The sequence below is a fragment of the Phoxinus phoxinus genome (assembly GCF_949152265.1).
Source record: "Phoxinus phoxinus genome assembly, chromosome: 10".
NCBI classification, from domain to species: domain Eukaryota; kingdom Metazoa; phylum Chordata; class Actinopteri; order Cypriniformes; family Leuciscidae; genus Phoxinus; species Phoxinus phoxinus.
The window spans coordinates 36,077,913-36,101,478 of NC_136885.1; the positions used below are offsets into that span (position 1 = coordinate 36,077,913).

A 23,566-nucleotide genomic window follows, 5' to 3' on the forward strand; every position below is an offset into this window, starting at 1 on the left:
TCCAGAACACTAGCACAGGTTGACATCAACACACACTTCCAGAACACTAGCACAGGTTGATAGCAACACACACTTCCAGAACACCAGCACAGGTTGACAGCAACACACACTTCCAGAACACTAGCACAGGTTGATAGCAACACACACTTCCAGAACACTAGCACAGGTTGACAGCAACACACACTTCCAGAACACTAGCACAGGTTGATAGCAACACACACTTCCAGAACACTAGCACAGGTTGATAGCAACACACACTTCCAGAACACTAGCACAGGTTGACAGCAACACACACTTCCAGAACACTAGCACAGGTTGATAGCAACACACACTTCCAGAACACTAGCACAGGTTGACAGCAACACACACTTCCAGAACACTAGCACAGGTTGACAGCAACACACACTTCCAGAACACTAGCACAGGTTGACAGCAACACACACTTCCAGAACACCAGCACAGGTTGATAGCAACACACACTTCCAGAACACTAGCACAGGTTGACAGCAACACACACTTCCAGAACACTAGCACAGGTTGACAGCAACACACACTTCCAGAACACCAGCACAGGTTGATAGCAACACACACTTCCAGAACACTAGCACAGGTTGACAGCAACACACACTTCCAGAACACTAGCACAGGTTGACAGCAACACACACTTCCAGAACACTAGCACAGGTTGACAGCAACACACACTTCCAGAACACTAGCACAGGTTGACAGCAACACACACTTCCAGAACACTAGCACAGGTTGACAGCAACACACACTTCCAGAACACTAGCACAGGTTGATAGCAACACACACTTCCAGAACACTAGCACAGGTTGACAGCAACACACACTTCCAGAACACTAGCACAGGTTGATAGCAACACACACTTCCAGAACACTAGCACAGGTTGATAGCAACACACACTTCCAGAACACCAGCACAGGTTGACAGCAACACACACTTCCAGAACACTAGCACAGGTTGATAGCAACACACACTTCCAGAACACTAGCACAGGTTGACAGCAACACACACTTCCAGAACACCAGCACAGGTTGACAGCAACACACACTTCCAGAACACTAGCACAGGTTGACAGCAACACACACTTCCAGAACACCAGCACAGGTTGATAGCAACACACACTTCCAGAACACTAGCACAGGTTGACAGCAACACACACTTCCAGAACACTAGCACAGGTTGACAGCAACACACACTTCCAGAACACTAGCACAGGTTGACAGCAACACACACTTCCAGAACACTAGCACAGGTTGACAGCAACACACACTTCCAGAACACTAGCACAGGTTGACAGCAACACACACTTCCAGAACACTAGCACAGGTTGATAGCAACACACACTTCCAGAACACTAGCACAGGTTGACAGCAACACACACTTCCAGAACACTAGCACAGGTTGACAGCAACACACACTTCCAGAACACTAGCACAGGTTGACAGCAACACACACTTCCAGAACACTAGCACAGGTTGACAGCAACACACACTTCCAGAACACTAGCACAGGTTGACAGCAACACACACTTCCAGAACACTAGCACAGGTTGACAGCAACACACACTTCCAGAACACTAGCACAGGTTGACAGCAACACACACTTCCAGAACACTAGCACAGGTTGATAGCAACACACACTTCCAGAACACTAGCACAGGTTGACAGCAACACACACTTCCAGAACACTAGCACAGGTTGACAGCAACACACACTTCCAGAACACTAGCACAGGTTGACAGCAACACACACTTCCAGAACACTAGCACAGGTTGACAGCAACACACACTTCCAGAACACTAGCACAGGTTGACAGCAACACACACTTCCAGAACACCAGCACAGGTTGACAGCAACACACACTTCCAGAACACTAGCACAGGTTGACAGCAACACACACTTCCAGAACACTAGCACAGGTTGACAGCAACACACTTCCAGAACACTAGCACAGGTTGACAGCAACACACACTTCCAGAACACTAGCACAGGTTGACAGCAACACACTTCCAGAACACTAGCACAGGTTGGCAGCAACACACACTTCCAGAACACCAGCACAGGTTGACAGCAACACACACTTCCAGAACACCAGCACAGGTTGACAGCAACACACACTTCCAGAACACTAGCACAGGTTGACAGCAACACACACTTCCAGAACACTAGCACAGGTTGATAGCAACACACACTTCCAGAACACTAGCACAGGTTGACAGCAACACACACTTCCAGAACACCAGCACAGGTTGACAGCAACACACACTTCCAGAACACTAGCACAGGTTGACAGCAACACACACTTCCAGAACACTAGCACAGGTTGATAGCAACACACACTTCCAGAACACTAGCACAGGTTGACAGCAACACACACTTCCAGAACACCAGCACAGGTTGACAGCAACACACACTTCCAGAACACTAGCACAGGTTGACAGCAACACACACTTCCAGAACACTAGCACAGGTTGACAGCAACACACACTTCCAGAACACTAGCACAGGTTGATAGCAACACACACTTCCAGAACACTAGCACAGGTTGACAGCAACACACACTTCCAGAACACTAGCACAGGTTGACAGCAACACACACTTCCAGAACACTAGCACAGGTTGACAGCAACACACACTTCCAGAACACTAGCACAGGTTGACAGCAACACACACTTCCAGAACACCAGCACAGGTTGACAGCAACACACACTTCCAGAACACTAGCACAGGTTGACAGCAACACACACTTCCAGAACACTAGCACAGGTTGATAGCAACACACACTTCCAGAACACTAGCACAGGTTGACAGCAACACACACTTCCAGAACACTAGCACAGGTTGACAGCAACACACACTCCCAGAACACTAGCACAGGTTGACAGCAACACACACACTTTATCACACAAAACAACGACCTAAACACACTAACAACAGGAGCTTTACACACTGTGTTCCTCTGTTCATGCTTTCTCTCCTCTACATCTCCACTGTTCAGAGTTCACTGCAGTATATGTGAATCAGACGTGATGCTTCAATACTTTATATATTTTATGTCTTCTTTTTTTTTCAAAGTACACACACGTGTCCGCACACCATCCACCGATACACACACAGGATCAGAATCTAATTTTTAGATTCGAAATATATTTCATTACAATATTACTGTAGAAATGTGGCAGAATGCTGTCGTATACAGTTGTGTATGATCAGTGTTGGGGAAAGTTACTTTTAAAAGTAATGCATTACAATATTGCGTTACTCCCTTAAAAAGTAACTAATTGCATTACTTTTTTAGAAAAGTAATGCGTTACGTTACTTTTGCGTTACTTTTTTCCCCACCTGGGCTGGGCTTGTTTTTTTATAACACAAAAGTTATATTTTTGGGCAAATGTAAAGATCCGTTCACACCAAAAGTGAAATAATAATCCTCAGACTGAAGGACATGTGTACAGTAGAGGAAAGCAAACCTTTCTATCTATCTAAAGTCATATTTGCTTATTAAACTGAATCATCGAAGGTCAGAAACAAGTACATTGGTCAATAAAGTGAGATTAAATGCATAAAAATGTATGTTTTATTTAACATATTTAGTTATTGGATGTTTGCATAGTATTCTGATTCTGCATTTTATTCATTTTGAGGAATATTGAATGTTTTTTGTGCAAGTGAGATGAGTAAATGCTCACATTTAGTCTAGAACTACAATAAACATCATGTTCACACACACACACACACACACACACACACACACACACACACACAGACAGACACACACACACACACACACACACGTCTCAACATGAGGACAGGAGAGCTGTCAGTCAATAAATGGGAAAACAAAGTAGCTTGCGTCACTTATTTGAAAAAGTAACTCAGATATTTTGTTGTCAATTTTAAAAGTAATGTGTTACTTTACTAGTTACTTGAAAAAGTAATCTGATTACGTAACTCAAGTTACTTGTAATGCATTTCCCCAACACTGTGTATGATGTTACTGTTTGACCGTAAGTTGAGCAGTTCTGAGATCAGTGTGTGATGTGCAGATCGGCCTGTAGACACACACAGAGTTGTGGCGGTTGCCGTGTCGAAGTGAGAATATAATTACTGTAGTTTGACAGATGTCGTCACTGAATGCATGTTGTGCCAAAGCAATGATAAATAATCCACAGTTTATCCCACACACACTTCTGTTGTGCTCACTGTGTGAACAGTGAAGAAGAAGTGACCTAAGGATTGAGAAATGTGTCCTATAGCGACTGTAGAAAACTGTAAACTCATAAAAGACAAAATAATTACAGGAATACTGGATTATAAACCTCAAAGAAACGCCACAATCTCGACCTCGAAGCAGAACTGAGGAGAAACTCTCTCAGTATAAGAGTCTTTCCTCGCCATTAATGATTGGACACACACACACACGTCTCCTTCCGTTAATAATAATGTCCAGTGCGGCGGCTGGATATATAAACCTACAACATCCGTCGCCATGATGTTTGGAAAAACTTGCAAGAGGAAAAAATTTCGCAATATTTTTTTGTCGACATTTAGAAAAAATCGCAAACGTTTTGCGCAAATCTGTGATGGAAACTGAGACTCTGTCGACTCTCCTCTCCAGCTCAGTGTGGAGGATTCCTGTCCGAGATGAATGGCGTTATCCTGAGTCCCGGTTTTCCTGGGAATTATCCCAGTGGACTCGACTGCAACTGGACGGTTAAACTTCCCGTTGGCTTTGGTTTGTATCCTGTAACTTACAAGTCGCATTTTTCGGTAACACTTTACTATAAGGTTGGTTAGTTAACATTAGTGAACTACATTAGTTAACATGAACTGCACGTATACAGCATTTATTAATTAATCTTTGATAATGATGTTAATCTCAACATTTACTAATACTTTATTAAAATCTTGTTAATATTAGTTAATGCACTGTGAACTAACATGAACAGCTGTATTTTTATTAACTAACAATGACAAAGATTAACAAATACAGTAACAACTGCAAAAAATGATTTTCTTACTGTCTTGTTTCCAGTCCAAATATCAAACATTTCTTAAATCAAGATGCATTTACTAGATGAGTAAAATAACATAAGATGTTATGTCTTGTTTTCTGGGGAAATAAATATAAATGAAGTGAGTTTTTGCTTAAAACAAGCAATGATCTCCCACTGGGGTCAGAAACATAATCTTGTTTCTGTTTGAATTAACATTATTTTTCTGACTCCATTGGCAGATCTTTTTGCTTTTTTTAAAGCAAAAACTCACTTAATTTTTTATTAATTCCCCTGGAAAACAGGGCATAATATCCAATGTCATGTTACTCATCTACACTCTAAAAAATGCTGGGTTGTTTCAACCCAATTTTGGGTCAAATATGGACAAACCCAAACGTTGGGTTAAAAATGTAATGTAAAAATGTAACCCAACGGCTGGGTTTGTCCATATTTTACCCGAAATTGGGTTGAAACAACCCAGCATTTTTTAGAGTGTAGTAAATGCATCTTGATTTAACTATTTTTAGATATTTGGACTGGAAACTACACAAAAATACTAAGTAAGAAAAGCATTTTTTGCAGTGTAACAACTGTATTGCTCATGCTTAGTTCATGTTACACTCTAAAAAAATGCTGTGTTGTTTTAACCCAAATTTGGGTCAAATATGGACGAACCCAACCATTGAGTTAAAAAATGTAATTTAACCCAATGGCTGGATTTTTCCATATCTGACCCAAATTTAGGTTAAAACAACACAGCATTTTTAGAGTGTATTTAATACAGACTAATGTTAACTAATGAGCCTTATTGTAAAGTGTTTCCCATTTTTCTTCTTTCCTTCAAGCACCGTATTGTTAAAATGCACGTGATCTCTCGTCCTGTTGTGTCTGAGCAGGGATTCACCTGCAGTTCCTGAACTTCTCCACGGAGTCGGTTCACGATTACCTGGAAGTGCGCGGCGGGACGCTGGACTCGGGGTCGGTGATCGACAGGTTCAGTGGGCCGGTTGTTCCCGAGGCTTTCTTCAGCACGACCCACGAGACGAGCTTCTTCTTCCACAGCGACTACTCGCAGAACAAGCCCGGCTTCCACATCACCTACGAGGGTAAGACTGGTCGGACCTGATACTACTTCTCCTGTCCACACACTGGAAAACTTTATCGTGATTTTAACGGTAAAAGACTGTAAAAATGCTAACGTTGAAAAACTGTTAATTGGTCAACAGAAAGTTTCCGTACTATATGCGGTGAATAACTGTGATAGATCTAACCGTACATTTAATGTAATTTTACAGTAAAATACTGTTAAATTTACAGTTTTTGGAAGTGAAAAAAAATCATTGTATAATTTAGTGAAATTCAGTGAAAAAACGTAAATTGACATTCCCACAATTCCCTGTGTGACGCTTCACATTTGAGGTATTTTTGTTGAAACTATGTTCCTTCATAACCTTTTTTTTTCTAATAAATTATGTACATTAGGGTTTTTTGTTACATTTAATGTTATTAAATGAATGTTTATTGCCTTTTTAAAAATGTCATGTGTGTTAACATGATGGTGTTCAGTGTGTGTGTGAATGACACTGTGCAGCTTCAATATAATAATATTAACTTTCTCAGGCTGCTTGTGATAAGATTTGATTGATCATGTGACTCTCATCACTGCTGTGATTGGTGTTTGTCAGTGTATTACAATGGTACAAAACAGATATTAGTACTTCTATAGATCGGTTCATGAACACAATGGGCCGTATCTTGCACCCAGCGCAACTGACTTTGTACTGGACGCATGTGTCATTCCTATTCTGCACCCGCGCACAGCGGACTCTTCCCTCCACAGACGCACGTCGGTAAATTAGGGAATGAACTTGCGCTCGGGGGGGGGCGGTTCAGTGTAAAGAGGAGTGTGTTCCGGCGCAAACGTTCCCTGGTGATATTCTGCAGTTCCAGAAAACAACTCCGCCACTGACCAGGAGAAACCCAGTCTAAAGACAGCGGCGCCGCGCGTTAGTCATATGCTATTTTAAGGGCGCGTGCTTGGCCATTATGTAGCGTGTGAACAACACACACACTTTGATTCTCTCATCTAAACAGACGCAGCAGTTTTCATTTTTGCAAATCATACTTTATTACAAGGAAAAATATTAACACACGAGGGAAATCATTGTTGTGTCCGTAAAGATGTGAAAAAATAGGCATAAATCTAGATTACACATTTACCCAAATTATTATACGCCTGTTTAACCGAAGCTAATGTGTGTGTGTTTCTCCATCATCCTCACACAATGTCACTTCTCTGTGTTTTACGGCCCTGACGAGAGCGTCGGTCTCCTCGGCTGTGAACCGCTCCTGGCGTGCGCCGGCAAACCCGCCGTTATAATAGCAATCCGCCGTTATAATAGCAATCCGCCGTTATAATAGCGATCCGCCGTTATAATAGCGATCCGCCGTTATAATAGCGATCCGCCGTTATAATAGCAATCCGCCGTTATAATAGCGATCCGCCGTTATAATAGCAATCCGCCGTTATAATAGCGATCCGCCGTTATAATAGCAATCCGCCGTTATAATAGCTATCCGCCGTTATAATAGCAATCCGCCGTTATAATAGCAATCCGCCGTTATAATAGCAATCCGCCGTTATAATAGCAATCCGCCGTTATAATAGCGATCCGCCGTTATAATAGCGATCCGCCGTTATAATAGCAATCCGCCGTTATAATAGCAATCCGCCGTTATAATAGCGATCCGCCGTTATAATAGCGATCCGCCGTTATAATAGCAATCCGCCGTTATAATAGCAATCCGCCGTTATAATAGCAATCCGCCGTTATAATAGCAATCCGCCGTTATAATAGCGATCCGCCGTTATAATAGCGATCCGCCGTTATAATAGCGATCCGCCGTTATAATAGCGATCCGCCGTTATAATAGCGATCCGCCGTTATAATAGCGATCCGCCGTTATAATAGCGATCCGCCGTTATAATAGCGATCCGCCGTTATAATAGCGATCCGCCGTTATAATAGCAATCCGCCGTTATAATAGCGATCCGCCGTTATAATAGCAATCCGCCGTTATAATAGCAATCCGCCGTTATAATAGCGATCCGCCGTTATAATAGCAATCCGCCGTTATAATAGCAATCCGCCGTTATAATAACGATCCGCCGTTATAATAGCAATCCACCGTTATAATAGCGATCCGCCGTTATAATAGCGATCCGCCGTTATAATAGCGATCCGCCGTTATAATAGCAATCCGCCGTTATAATAGCGATCCGCCGTTATAATAGCGATCCGCCGTTATAATAGCAATCCGCCGTTATAATAGCAATCCGCCGTTATAATAGCGATCCGCCGTTATAATAGCAATCCACCGTTATAATAGCAATCCACCGTTATAATAGCAATCCGCCGTTATAATAGCAATCCGCCGTTATAATAGCAATCCGCCGTTATAATAGCGATCCGCCGTTATAATAGCGATCCGCCGTTATAATAGCGATCCGCCGTTATAATAGCGATCCGCCGTTATAATAGCAATCCACCGTTATAATAGCAATCCGCCGTTATAATAGCAATCCGCCGTTATAATAGCAATCCGCCGTTATAATAGCGATCCGCCGTTATAATAGCGATCCGCCGTTATAATAGCGATCCGCCGTTATAATAGCGATCCGCCGTTATAATAGCAATCCACCGTTATAATAGCAATCCACCGTTATAATAGCAATCCGCCGTTATAATAGCAATCCGCCGTTATAATAGCAATCCGCCGTTATAATAGCGATCCGCCGTTATAATAGCGATCCGCCGTTATAATAGCGATCCGCCGTTATAATAGCGATCCGCCGTTATAATAGCGATCCGCCGTTATAATAGCGATCCGCCGTTATAATAGCAATCCGCCGTTATAATAGCAATCCGCCGTTATAATAGCGATCCGCCGTTATAATAGCAATCCGCCGTTATAATAGCGATCCGCCGTTATAATAGCAATCCGCCGTTATAATAGCGATCCGCCGTTATAATAGCGATCCGCCGTTATAATAGCGATCCGCCGTTATAATAGCAATCCGCCGTTATAATAGCGATCCGCCGTTATAAAAGCAATCCGCCGTTATAATAGCAATCCGCCGTTATAATAGCGATCCGCCGTTATAATAGCAATCCGCCGTGGAACAAGCGCGCCGGCTCTTAAAGGGAATCTGAGAAGACGCTCTGATTGGTTTATTTCACGTTACGCCCAAACCACACCTATGAATAATGAAGCGACTTCAGAACAACACATTTTAGATTTGCGTCGGCGCAAGAGTCGTTTATCCCGCCGGTATAATAGCAACAGCGCCGGGATCCGCCCACAGAGTTACTTGCGTTTCAGAGCGTTACAATAGGGCCCTCTATCAGATACTGAAATATGCTTTTTTACTGTAAATTTAAGTAAAGTCTGTAAAACCTAAAATGTTGCTACCGTATTTTTTACGGTAAATTTCACTGATTTTTTTTTTTTATACAGTGGACACACCGTTACATCACTTCTCGCAATAACAGGATAGAGAATATAACCTATTGTTTTCTTTGAGTTGCCAGCCTTGTGCAGCTCCAGATTATCCAGAAGCGGCCAGAACGACTCATCGTCTTATTGGAAAAGCCCTGTATAATTAAGTTGCTTGCAGGAATGTGTGTGTCTAGCTGTGGTGCTTTCATTGGGATGAATTTAAAGACGCAGCTTTTCTGAGAGGATTTGACCATGCAAACAACTACAGCACAGCACTAAAAGATAGCACTAAAAATAACATCTGTGTCTTTTCAATTAAAAGCACCATTTCGACTGTACGTTTATCTAAGGATAGCTTAAAGGGGTGGTATAATGCCCTTTTCACAAGATATAAAATAAGTCTCTGATGTCCCCAGAGTGTGTGTGTGAAGTTTTAGCTCAAAATACCCCACAGATATTTTTTATATATCATGTTAAAGTCACTTTTTGAGGGTGAGCAAAAACACACAGTTTTGTGTGTGTTCCTTTAAATGCAAATGAGCTGCTGCTCCCGGCACAGGGGGCGGAGCTTCAAGAGTGTGTGAGTGTGTGTGTGTGTGTGTGTGTGTGTGTGAGTGAGTGAGTGAGTCAGTGAGTGAGTGAGTGAGTCAGTGAGTGAGTGATTGAGTGTGTGAGTGTGTGAGTGAGAGAGTGAGTCAGTGAGTCAGTGAGTGAGTGATTGAGTGAGTGAGAGAGTGAGTGAGTGATTGAGTAAGTGAGTGAGTGTTTGTGTGTGAGTGAGTGAGTGAGTCAGTGAGTCAGTGAGTGAGTGATTGAGTGAGTGAGTGAGTCAGTGATTGAGTGAGTCAGTGAGTGAGTCAGTGAGTCAGTGAGCGAGTGAGACAGTGAGTGAGTCAGTGAGTGGGTGAGTGAGTCAGTGAGTCAGTGAGTGAGAGAGTGAGTCAGTGAGTGAGTGAGTGAGTGAGTCAGTGAGTGAGTGATTGAGTGTGTGAGTGTGTGAGTGAGAGAGTGAGTCAGTGAGTGAGTGAGTGAGTAAGTGAGTCAGTGAGTCAGTGAGTGAGTGATTGAGTGAGTGAGAGATTGAGTGATTGAGTGAGTGAGAGATTGAGTGATTGAGTGAGTGAGTGAGTGAGTGAGTGAGTGAGTGAGTGAGTGTTTGTGTGTGAGTGAGTCAGTGAGTCAGTGAGTGAGTGAGTGAGTGAGTGAGTGAGTCAGTGAGTGAGTGAGTGAGTCAGTGAGTGAGTGAGTGAGAGAGTGAGTGAGTGAGTGTTTGTGTGTGAGTGAGTCAGTGAGTGAGTGAGTGTGATTGAGTGAGTCAGTGAGTGAGTGAGTGAGTCAGTGAGTCAGTGAGTGAGTGTTTGTGTGTGAGTGAGTGAGTGAGTGAGTCAGTGATTGAGTGAGTGAGTGAGTCAGTGAGTCAGTGAGTGAGTGATTGAGTGAGTGAGTGAGTGAGTGTTTGTGTGTGAGTGAGTGAGTCAGTGAGTCAGTGAGTCAGTGAGTGAGTGAGTGAGTGAGTGAGTGAGTCAGTGAGTGATTGAGTGAGTGAGTGAGTGAGTGAGTCAGTGAGTCAGTGAGTGAGTGATTGAGTGAGTGAGTGAGTGTTTGTGTGTGAGTGAGTGAGTGAGTGAGTGAGTCAGTGAGTGATTGAGTGAGTGAGTGAGTGAGTGAGTGAGTCAGTGAGTCAGTGAGTGAGTGATTGAGTGAGTGAGTGAGTGTTTGTGTGTGAGTGAGTGAGTCAGTGAGTCAGTGAGTGAGTGAGAGAGTGAGTGAGTGAGTGTTTGTGTGTGAGTGAGTCAGTGAGTGAGTGAGTGAGTGAGTGAGTGTGATTGAGTGAGTCAGTGAGTGAGTCAGTGAGTCAGTGAGTGAGTCAGTGAGGCAGTGAGTGAGTGAGTGAGTGAGTGAGTGAGTGAGTGAGTGAGTGAGTGTGTGAGTGAGTCAGTGAGTCAGTGAGTGAGTGATTGAGTGATTGAGTGAGTGAGTGAGCGAGTGAGCGAGTGAGAGAGAGATTACATACAGATTACGTTCACACACATATAAATAAAGATATAACTCTAAAAATCGTTTTTTAGAGTTATATCAGAATCCATCTTGCTTTATATAGCATTTGCATCTAAATCGACAGACACAGAATTTACAGAGCGATATGTGTGGATGCTAATATAGTTATAGTTATAGTAATAGTAATAGTAATAGTTTTTGTTGTGAACAGCCCTTTAGACAGTTTTCATCTGACAACCACCCTGAAACCCTTAGGAAGATTTACTCAGAAGTTTTAAAAGTCTATTTTTATATTCCACGGCTTCTGCCTGTGTGGTTTACACCGCAGGAATGTGTCAGTATTCTGACTTTATGGTTCCTGAACAGTGAGATGTTTCTCGTCACATGAAGTAAGAAATAGAAGCTCTCAAAAAGTCTTTGACAGAACTTTCCAGTGTGTGTGTGTGTGTGTGTGTGTGTGTGTGTGTGTGTGTGTGTGTGTGTGTGTGTGTGTGTCTGCTATGTTTAGACATTTCATTTTAGATGCTAATTATGACTCTTTATGTTCTCTAAATTACTTAGAATTAGAATATTAAATCCAAAGTTATTTTACGCTTTCATGAATAATTATGTTTGTTAATTGTCTAAGCATTTTCCACATCATGGACAATAACTTTATTCAAATCAACCAACGTTAATCTACTAACTCTCTTGACTGCTTTGTCGGACAAAAATGGCGGATTTGGCAGATGGCGGATTATGATTGGTCAGATTGCCTGTCAATCAAACTCCCTGTGAAGGGTCAATTGACATTGGTGTTCATTATGGCTTCTGACTGGCTAAACTTCTGCTGGTCAGTAAATAACGCAGGTTTGTTCGTGTGTTCAGCTTATGAGCTGCAGAGGTGTCCGGATCCGCGGCCCTTCCGGAACGGAGTGGTGATCGGCAGTGATTTCGGCGTGGGAATGACCATCTCGTTCCAGTGTCTGCCGGGATACACACTTCTGGGGGAATCGGCGCTCACGTGTTTGCATGGCATCAGCCGCAACTGGAACCATCCTGTGCCTCGCTGTGACGGTACCGACAAACTCTCGTCTTCTCTCGACTTACAAACCTTATTGTAAAGTGTTACCGTAAATTCTATAAAAGCTTCAGTGGTAAATGTGAACCATATGTGACCCTGGACCACAAAACCAGTCACATGTGTCAAATTTCTGAAATTGAGATGTATACATCACATAAAGTTGAATAAATAATCTCTCCAGTGATGTGTGGTTTGTTAGGATATGACAATATTTGGTCGAGACACAACTATTGAAAATCTGGAATCTGAGGAGCAAAAAAATGTAAACATTGAGAAAATCTCCTTTAAAGTTGTGCATTTATGTTCACGATTGTGCTGCATTCACTCACACAAATACATGTTTTATATATTTACGGTAGGACATTTACTAAATATCTTCATGGAACATGATCTTAATATCCTCATGATTTTTGGCATAAAAGAAAAATGGATAATTTTGACCTATACAGTGTATAGTTGCTATTGCCACAGATATACCCGTGCGGCTCCTGACTGGGTTCGGGTCACAGGGTCACGTGTGTGAATGCTCTTCTGCATGCATTGAGCTGTGAACTTAAGATGTCACTGCATTATTGCCGCTGTATAAGGCGTTGTGATTGTCAGTTTTGACCGTGTTGGTGTTTCTTCAGCTCTTTGCGGTGGTAATATCACAGCGCTCAACGGCACCATCTACTCTCCGGGACACCCGGCCGATTACCCCAATCTTAAAGACTGCATCTGGAGCATCCGAGTGCCTCCAGGCAACGGCATCCACATCAACTTCACCGTGCTCAACACCGAGCCCATCTACGACTACATCACCATCTGGTACTGTCCCGCCGGCGCTTTACACGAGTCCTCACCTAAACACTGCGTCTGCGGGCCGGTGTAACCGCAGAACTCACACACACACACGCAGAGAATAGCCGGCGCTTTAGGATAGAGAGTCTGATCATCGTCATTCAGGAACTATTGTATGCACATTCATAATTCCTTTTCTTAATATGATAAAAAAAAATAAGTTAACAACCATTAGATTGCAAAACAACAACTACACAATTGAAAGTCATTTATTCATTAAAGGATTAGTTCATTTTATTTTTTTAATTTATTTATGGCGATTGTGCAGTTGTTTTGCAATCTTATTATTATAATAATTATTATTATTAACACCAGAGGGTTTGTCCTTGTCCATTAACAAGTGTCGCTGGTACGGAAGCAAAATGTTAAATAATAATAACAACACTAATTGATATGGTTTTTATATTGACTGATGATGAACAATAATACAATTAATGTACGATTTTTCTTTTTTTTTTAAATGGCCGATGATTAAATGACCGAGAATATTTGATTATTTTTCTATTTGTTAATATTATGACTTATGAAAAATAGAAAAATAATAAAATATTGTTAATCATCGGCCATTTAAAAAAAAAATCGTACATTATAAAATATTGTTCATCATCAGTCAATATAAAAACCATACCAATAAATAAATTAATTAAAGGATTAGTTCACTTTTAAAACACTTTTGCTGATAGTTTCCTCACCCCGATGTCATCAAGATGTCCATGTCTTTCTTTCTTCAGTGGAAAAGAAATGAAGGTTTTTGATGAACACATTTCTCCATATAATGGACGTCAATGGGCCCCAAACGGGTCAAGGTCCAGATGACAGTGTCAGCGCCGCTTCAACGGGCTTTAAACGACACCAGACGATGAATACGGCTCTTATCTAGCGAAACCATCGTCATTTCAAACATAAATAAACAAGTTTAAGTTTTATAAGCACAAGCGCTCGCCTTGCTCTGTTCTGTGATGCGCGTTCGTGACGTCACGTAATACGCAGTTACGTTGTAAAGGTCACGCTTCTGTGAAAAGTAAAAAATGTCTGTCCTGACGAAAATTAGTTTAGGCTTTTTAATATTCCAACACCAGGACACACACACGAGATGGGCATTTAACCGATAAACTGACACAAAGACATTTGAATATGTGTGTATGGTCCTCCTTCCGCACATCTGTAAACACTGACTCGTCAAGCGTGACCTTTACAGCGTAACTGCGTATTACGTGACGTCACGAACGCGCATCACAGAACAGAGCAAGGCGAGCGCTTGTGCTTATAAAACTTAAACTTGTTTATTTATGTTTGAAATGACGATGGTTTCGCTAGATAAGAGCCGTATTCATCGTCTGGTGTCGTTTAAAGCCCGTTGAAGCGGCGCTGACACTGTCATCTGGACCTTGACCCGTTTGGGGCCCATTGACGTCCATTATATGGAGAAATGTGTTCATCAAAAACCTTCATTTCTTTTCCACTGAAGAAAGAAAGACATGGACATCTTGATGACATCGGGGGGAGTAAACTATCAGCAAAAGTGTTTTAAAAGTGAACTAACCCTTTAATTCATTTATTTATTGGTATGATTTTTATATTGACTGATGATGAACAATATTTTATAATGTACAATTGATTTTTCATTGATTTTATTACTTATTTGTTTGTTTGTTTTTAAATGGCTGATACAATATTTTATAATATATGTATTATTATTTAATATTATAATTGTTACTACTAATTATAATAATAATAATTAGATTGCAAAACAACAACTTCACAATTGCCTTAAATTAATCAATTTTATTTATGTAACCCCTTAAGCGGCACCCGCTTTTTTCTAATAGACATGAAAATGCAGATTTCGAACTTAAATGGTTGTAATTCAAGAATGCTTTGGAATATAGATGTAAGATTGGTCTTGTTTTAAAGAAGACATTTGGCAGAGTAGAACTGAAATAAATTAAGAAAGTTAAACAGAGAAAAAGTTATAGAAGTTTGAGTTTATGAAAATGTACAATGTAAAAAAATTATTTTATCCATATTTTATATAAAATATATATTTTCAAAACCTGGTGGACTCTAAAAATTCAAAAAAAAATCAAAGCCAAAAATCTGCACAAGTTGTGTTTTAAATGTTAGGTTGATATCTCAGAAAATGAGCGTTCAGTGAGATTTAGTTTGGGCGCAGTACCACACTTCTCCACTAGTGGACATCACTGCCCATATAAGGGCGCCTCCATCTCCATATGTTGTTTGAGTCTGAACCATAATTTTTACAATTTTCATACAATTTATGAAGTAGACATCCTATTCAGAAGTAGTGTTGGAAGTTTGGCAGATTTTGAAATGAACTCAACCTCTAAGAAACACAGAAGATCCCGTATGTGCATTATAGCTCGCTGCCACATCACTAATGCTGAATCTATTATTATTTTCTTTATATTCAAAACATTTTCAGAGCTTTTTTTCTAAAAGAATTGAACGGATGCTATCTTTTGAACTCTTGGCATGAAAACAAACTGAGGTTTCTACCATTCTTTCATGATTTTTCAAGTTCATCACTATTTCAAAATAAAGGTCTGAACACGCCTCAGGAGTATGAACATATTCTTGTTGCAAATTGATAAATTACGGCTCCTCTGTAATATATTTTGAAAATCAGTCACCAAATATGAAAACTAGAGATTGTAAGCTTTCAAATGATATATAGTTTGTCAAGATTACTTTAGGTTTAGTATCTGTTTTCAATATGTAATGGCTGTGGCGATGCCTATATAAGGGGTTAAATCATTAATTAATGTTTTCAAATGATGCATATCGTTGTTTTGTGCGATGCCTAGCGAGTTCAGGGCCAAGCTTCTTTTTACTCTGTTATCTGTTTAGCTTCACACATTTCTCTCTCTTATATGCGTTCTCCTCGAGCGAGCATTAGTGCGGGAGTGTCAAGTGCCGGCGCCGGCGCCAATGCAAAATGTTGACGCTTGTGTTCACATCACGGAAAATAGGATTTTTTTCTTGCTTTTCCAAAATAAAAGGGTTTGATGTGCTCAGTATTCAGAAATAATGTATCATAGAGCATGACCTCCCAGATTTACATATCAATGCATAATCACAGCTCAATGCTGTTCCTCATTGCTCATGCACAGGCTCGTTCACACACAGAAGTCTTCGAGTATAATCGTGAAAACACGGTTTCATTTAATCTTTTAACTCTGCATAACCTGTGCTCGTGACACTGGGACTGGCTTTGGGGCGAGAAGGACATTTTCCATAAACATCTGAAAGTCAGAAGATAAACTATACATTAGTCTCTGTGGTAACACTTTACTTAAAGCCTTTATGCATAATGCATTATTAAAGCATCTTAATGCATTTATTATGCATCGTAATGCACCTCATGAATAATTGTAACCACAGTTATAATATTGTATATCACACATAACGCCTTTAGAAAGTATAATGCATTAAAACACACGATAAACAACCAGTTTCAGATGCAACAAGGAATCTGCAAATATTATAATGCATTTTAACTTTGTTTACAGTTATTTCTGAAGTGATATAATGCATTATGAACACAATTATTATAATCATTATACAGTTTAAACTAAAAAAAAATTAGAATATGGTGCAAAAGTTTACTTACAGCTTATGAAAACCTTTTCACAATATTCTAATTTTGAATTTGAGGTTTTCATAATCTGTAAGCCATAATCATCACAATTATAACAAATAAAGGCTTGAAATATCTCACTTTGCATGTAATGAGTCTATATAATATATTAGTTTCACCTTTTAAGTTGAATTACTGAAATAAATTACTTTTAAAATGAAAATGAATGTAAAAATGATATTTTTCCAGTTTCACCTGTACATAAAGGCTTGAAGTAGCCAATCAGTTTATATTAAACTTTATAATAAACATTCACAGTTACAGCTTAAGACCAATACTTTATATCTATCTGTCATATATATTTAATGAACAAGCTTAACTTTAATAAAGGTTTCCCATGATGATCATTTTATGATTTAATGGTATATCTAGTGATGCATAACCTTGATAAAAACGATTATTTTCTGCACGACACACTAAAGTTGAGAAGTTTAGAAAGATACATTGCTTTCATTTTTTTTATTCAAAATTTCTGTAATTTGATGGTTTCAAAATAGTTTCATAAAAGCATCTTCCTAATTTAAAAACATTATGCAATTACAGGATTTTGACAGATTGAGAAGCAAGGTCAGTGTTCTGATCGCTCTGTAACTCACTATACAGGGTTTTGAATGAGAACAACAGAAAAGATATTCTGTTCTTTATTATGATCCCGCCAGACGTGGGAGAGAGGGAGAGGGAGAGAGAGAGGGAGAGGGAGAGGGAGAGGGAGAGGGAGAGGGAGAGAGAGAGAGAGAGGGAGAGGGAGAGGGAGAGGGAGAGGGAGAGAGAGAGAGAGAGAGAGAGAGAGAGAGAGAGAGAGAGAGAGAGAGAGAGAGAGAGAGAGAGAGAGAGAGAGAGGGAGGAAGGAGTCAAGCATGTTTTTAAATGCCTCTATATTATATATATATATTTAAATGCAATAATAATTATTAATTTTCTCCTGTAGGGACGGCCCTGACCACACGTCTCCTCAGATCGGTCAGTTCAGCGGCAGCTCGTCTCAGGAGTTCGCTTCCAGCACGTCCAATCAGATCCTGCTAAAGTTCCACAGCGACTTCAGCACCAGCGGATTCTTTGTTCTGCGTTTCCATGGTGAGCCGTTTCCCGCTCTAATGCTGCTCGTTCACCACGGCTTAGTGTGTGTGTGTGTGTGTGTGTGTGTGTGTGTGTGTGTGTGTGTGTGTGTTGCTTATTGTCAGGTTGATTATCCTGGCTTATTCCCTCACGCCCACAGAACATGTTCTTTATCATGAACATACGTACACACATTCAGCTCAAACTGTGCCGTGAAATCACATTATGTATTCAGGTTTCTGCTGTACTATATTCCTGTGTTTTGTGACAGCGCCACCTATAGAGGAGAGGAGCATCTAATTAAAGGGATAGATGCACTTTTATGATGGACAGATGCACTTTTATGATGGACAGATGCACTTTTATGATGGACAGATGCACTTTTATGATGGATAGATGCACTTTTATGATGGATAGATGCACTTTTATGATGGATAGAAGCACTTTTATGATGGACAGATGCACTTTTATGATGGACAGATGCACTTTTATGATGGACAGATGCACTTTTATGATGGATAGATGCACTTTTATGATGGATAGATGCACTTTTATGATGGACAGATGCACTTTTATGATGGACAGATGCACTTTTATGATGGATAGATGCACTTTTATGATGGATATATGCACTTTTATGACAGACAGATGCACTTTTATGATGGAAAGATGCACTTTTATGATGGACAGATGCACTTTTATGATGGACAGATGCACTTTTATGATGGACAGATGCACTTTTATGATGGACAGATGCACTTTTATGATGGACAGATGCACTTTTATGATGGATATATGCACTTTTATGACAGACAAATGCACTTTTATGATGGATAGATGCACTTTTATGATGGACAGATGCACTTTTATGATGGACAGATGCACTTTTATGATGGACAGATGCACTTTTATGATGGATAGATGCACTTTTATGATGGACAGATGCACTTTTATGATGGACAGATGCACTTTTATGATGGATAGATGCACTTTTATGATGGACAGATGCACTTTTATGACGGACAGATGCACTTTTATGATGGACAGATGCACTTTTATGATGGACAGATGCACTTTTATGATGGACAGATGCACTTTTATGATGGATAGATGCACTTTTATGACGGACAGATGCACTTTTATGATGGACAGATGCACTTTTATGATGGACAGATGCACTTTTATGATGGACAGATGCACTTTTATGACGGACAGATGCACTTTTATGATGGATATATGCACTTTTATGACAGACAGATGCACTTTTATGATGGATAGATGCACTTTTATGACGGACAGATGCACTTTTATGATGGACAGATGCACTTTTATGATGGACAGATGCACTTTTATGATGGACAGATGCACTTTTATGATGGATAGATGCACTTTTATGATGGATATATGCACTTTTATGACAGACAAATGCACTTTTATGATGGATAGATGCACTTTTATGATGGACAGATGCACTTTTATGATGGACAGATGCACTTTTATGATGGACAGATGCACTTTTATGATGGACAGATGCACTTTTATGGACTTCAAAACAGAAACGGCCATTCACTGCCATTATAAAGCTTGGAAGAGCCAGAACATTTTTTAATATAGCTAACTCAGATTGTGTTCGTCTGAGAGAAGAGTGTCATATACACCTAGGATGACTTGAGGGAGAGTAAATCATGGGCTAATTTAAATTGTTGGGTGAACTATCCCTTTAAACCTCAAACTGATGCAAAGACTAGACCCAACGCTTAAATGTTTTATTATCTTTCCACCTTATTTTTAACAAAAGAACAGATGCAGCCATTAAAATTTGAATGTTCAAGCCTTTCAGTGTCTCGCCAGATGTGATTTAAAGGCCGTGGCACGCATTAAAAAGCATATTTTCCACGTCAGAGTTTTTGTCCTAACCAGCAGTGACAATCCTACTTTAGAGAAGGCTTCTGTTTCTGTGACGTTGTGGCTGGAACAACAATGTACAAAGTGTGACAATTATAATCTCAGATGTTGACTATGTGCTTTATTTGATGTTAAAAGCATCTAATGTGAGTTTGACTATCATTCATAGCCGCACTGAAAGCAGTGATGGACCATTCACCTCAGATCATGAAAATAGATTAAAAGAAACAAGAACGAACAAGTGTATTCTATAACAAAGATGTTCCAAATGTTAAAATGGTGTAATATTTATGAATCTGATTATGTGCTTTTCTATTTGGTTGCGAGTGTAGTGCGCTTGCAGAGAGACTCCGCCCACACTCTCTTCTGATTGGCTGTGGTTTGTGATTGATTTGGTTGCGAGTGCAGTGCGCTTGCAGAGAGACTCCGCCCACACTCTCTTCTGATTGGCTGTGGTTTGTGATTGATTTGGTTGCCAGTGCAGTGCTCATGCAGAGTGACTCCGCCCACATTATTTTAGCTGTTCAAACCTGCTTTTTGATGTTGTAAGCTGGTATTTGTTTTCATAGCATTTTAATTCATCACTGTACTAATAAACACACTAGATTGTACTGCAAACAGTTTTACCGTTTACTGCACTTTAATCCGGTCACATATCAGAGAGTTAATGAAAAGTATTTAAAAAATAAGGTCTTTTGTTCCAAAAACCAGAGAATAAGCCCATATATTGAAAACATTAGGCTAAATATTTAAAGAGGTTTACCAATGGTGTGTTGTGGGTTAGGGGTTGGTTAGGACAAAATACCAATTACATTTAAATAATCAAACACTCATTCCTAAAATTGAATAATACAAAAGCAGAATTGAATAGTAATTGCTATAAAACAGAATAAATAGCAAGTACATATAAACAAACGCTCTGTTCCTGGACGCCGCTGCTTTCTGCGCTCGTGCTGTTTGCTTTACTGCTCTCAGAAACACAGGCCAGAAATGATATTACTTGTTTCTTTGGAAAATGGCTTCGATTATTGCCGCGGATGGCGCTGTAATGTGTTTGGAAACTTCCATCATCCGTAATAACACCCATTTCTGAGCGAGCAGGAGTAGAAACACACACAGTTGGCTTCTCGGGCAGATCCTGCTGTCATCAAACCTCATGAGTTACGGTTGGAAATGCACTGCACTGTGTGTGTGTCGTACCAGCAGTGTGTGTGTGTGGAGACTAAACACAGCTTGCATTTAGCATGCATACGTTTCATTAGGATTAATCACATCCAAAATAAAAGTTTGTTTACATAAAATATGTGTGTATATATATGTTTGTATATATAAATACACACTTTCTAATATAAAAAAATAATAATTTTATAATAAGTATTTGCATATATTTGCATATACTGTATATATTTGTACATAATTTATATGATATATACATATAAATATTTTATTTTTAAAATAACACATTTTTCTTAAATATATACATATAACACACATGCATGTATATATATATATATATATACAAAATAATTATACACAACACACACATATTTGTATGTACAGGTGAAACTGGAAAAATTTGAATATGGTGCAAAAGTTCATTTATTTCAATAATTCAACTTAAAAGGTGAAACTAATATATTATATAGACTCATTACATGCGAAGTGAGATATTTCAAGCTTTTATTTGTTATAATTTTGATGATTATGACTCACAGCTTATGAAAACTTTTCACAAAACAGTCTAATTTTGAATTTGGGGTTTTCATAAGCTGTATAATCATCAAAATTATAACAAATAAAAGCTTGAAATATCTCACTTTGCATGTAATGAGTCTATATAATATATTAGTTTCACCTTTTAACTTGAGTTACTGAAATAAATGAACTTTTGCACTCATTTTTCAAGTTACACCTGTATGTATAAAATATGTGTGTGTGCTGTGTATAATTATTTTGTATATATACACATGTATGTATATATTTAAGATTTTTTTTTTTTAAATATAAAATATTTATATATAATATGAATTATGTACTAATATACAGTACGGTATATACATGCAAATATTTCAAAAAAATATGTGTATTTATATATACAAAAGAATTATACACAGCACACACATATATTATGTAAACACAAACTTTTATTTTGGATGCGATTAATCACTGTCCAGCTGATTTAAATTTTGTCAATGATTTTTGGTTTTACAATGAAAAGATGCAGTTGCGTTTCCTGCTCAAGATACACGCACTGCTGCTTTAATAAGTGTCTTCGTGTTTTGATGCTTTGCGATGCTCAGGTTATTGAACAGCGTTTAACAGGGGAAATCGCGTCTGAACACGACAGGTGACCTTTAACCCCGCCGGGTTTCTCTAATCCGCTTTACCGTTGTGATGGGAAGGTGTTATTCGATAAAGGACAATAATATCTGCGTTAGCATATTTTCTGCTGATGCTTTTGAGGTTTACCAATACAGCAATAAAGCAATACAGCATAAGGAAGTTAAGTCAAGAGCTGCAAAGCACAAAGCTCGTTAGAATTTTAAAAGCTAATAAAAGAAGACGCTTGTGGTCCCAGAGCTGCCAAAACGCCCGTTCTCCAGCTTGAAACCGCTTGTAATGTGTTAGCGCGGTAACAGCGGAGCTCTTCTGCTTTCTCCTGATGATGAATTTTAAATGAGATGTGCTTCTGTTTATCAGTGCTGCCGTCTAACAATATAGCGGTCATTCAACTGTGTGTAAATCTTCATGATGTTAAGATGCTGAGAGTTTGCTGGATGAAAACGCATTTAAACAAATCCTGAACTATTAAAACCTTCCTCGTGTTTGTGTTGCATGAGCGAGCACCAGTATTCTTCTTCAGTTCATATCAATTCAACTTTTACATGCTGCCATTTTTATAATGTTTTATGTCTAATAATAACCAATAATAATTACAGAAAATTGTTACGTTTATTAGCAGGTTAACTGCCCATCATAAAAGTGCATCTGTCCATCATAAAAGTGCATCTATGCATCATAAAAGTGCATCTATGCATCATAAAAGTGCATCTATGCATCATAAAAGTGCATCTATCCATCATAAAAGTGCATCTATGCATCATAAAAGTGCATCTATGCATCATAAAAGTGCATCTATGCATCATAAAAGTGCATCTATCCATCATAAAAGTGCATCTATGCATCATAAAAGTGCATCTATCCATCATAAAAGTGCATCTATGCATCATAAAAGTGCATCTATGCATCATAAAAGTGCATCTATCCATCATAAAAGTGCATCTATGCATCATAAAAGTGCATCTATCCATCATAAAAGTGCATATATCCATCATAAAAGTGCATCTATGCATCATAAAAGTGCATCTATGCATCATAAAAGTGCATCTATGCATCATAAAAGTGCATCTATCCATCATAAAAGTGCATCTATGCATCATAAAAGTGCATCTATGCATCATAAAAGTGCATCTATGCATCATAAAAGTGCATCTATGCATCATAAAAGTGCATCTATGCATCATAA

The 23,566-nt window shown here is 39.3% G+C and overlaps 2 protein-coding genes across 3 annotated transcripts in view; one reads left to right on the forward strand and one right to left on the reverse strand.

Annotated features, from left to right (window-relative positions):
* csmd3a (CUB and Sushi multiple domains 3a) overlaps positions 1-23,566 on the forward strand; it is a 382,979-nt gene that overhangs the window by 241,505 nt on the left and 117,908 nt on the right. Inside the window, exons 40-44 of the mRNA XM_079626776.1 lie at positions 4,642-4,758; positions 5,917-6,126; positions 12,386-12,574; positions 13,211-13,388; positions 18,008-18,153. Of these exons, the coding sequence (XP_079482902.1) occupies positions 4,642-4,758; positions 5,917-6,126; positions 12,386-12,574; positions 13,211-13,388; positions 18,008-18,153 (840 nt within the window). The remainder of the gene's footprint in view (positions 1-4,641; positions 4,759-5,916; positions 6,127-12,385; positions 12,575-13,210; positions 13,389-18,007; positions 18,154-23,566) is intronic.
* Positions 1-23,566, reverse strand: part of slc25a32b (solute carrier family 25 member 32b) — a 249,864-nt gene that overhangs the window by 63,350 nt on the left and 162,948 nt on the right. The gene's annotated exons all lie outside the window — the stretch shown is intronic.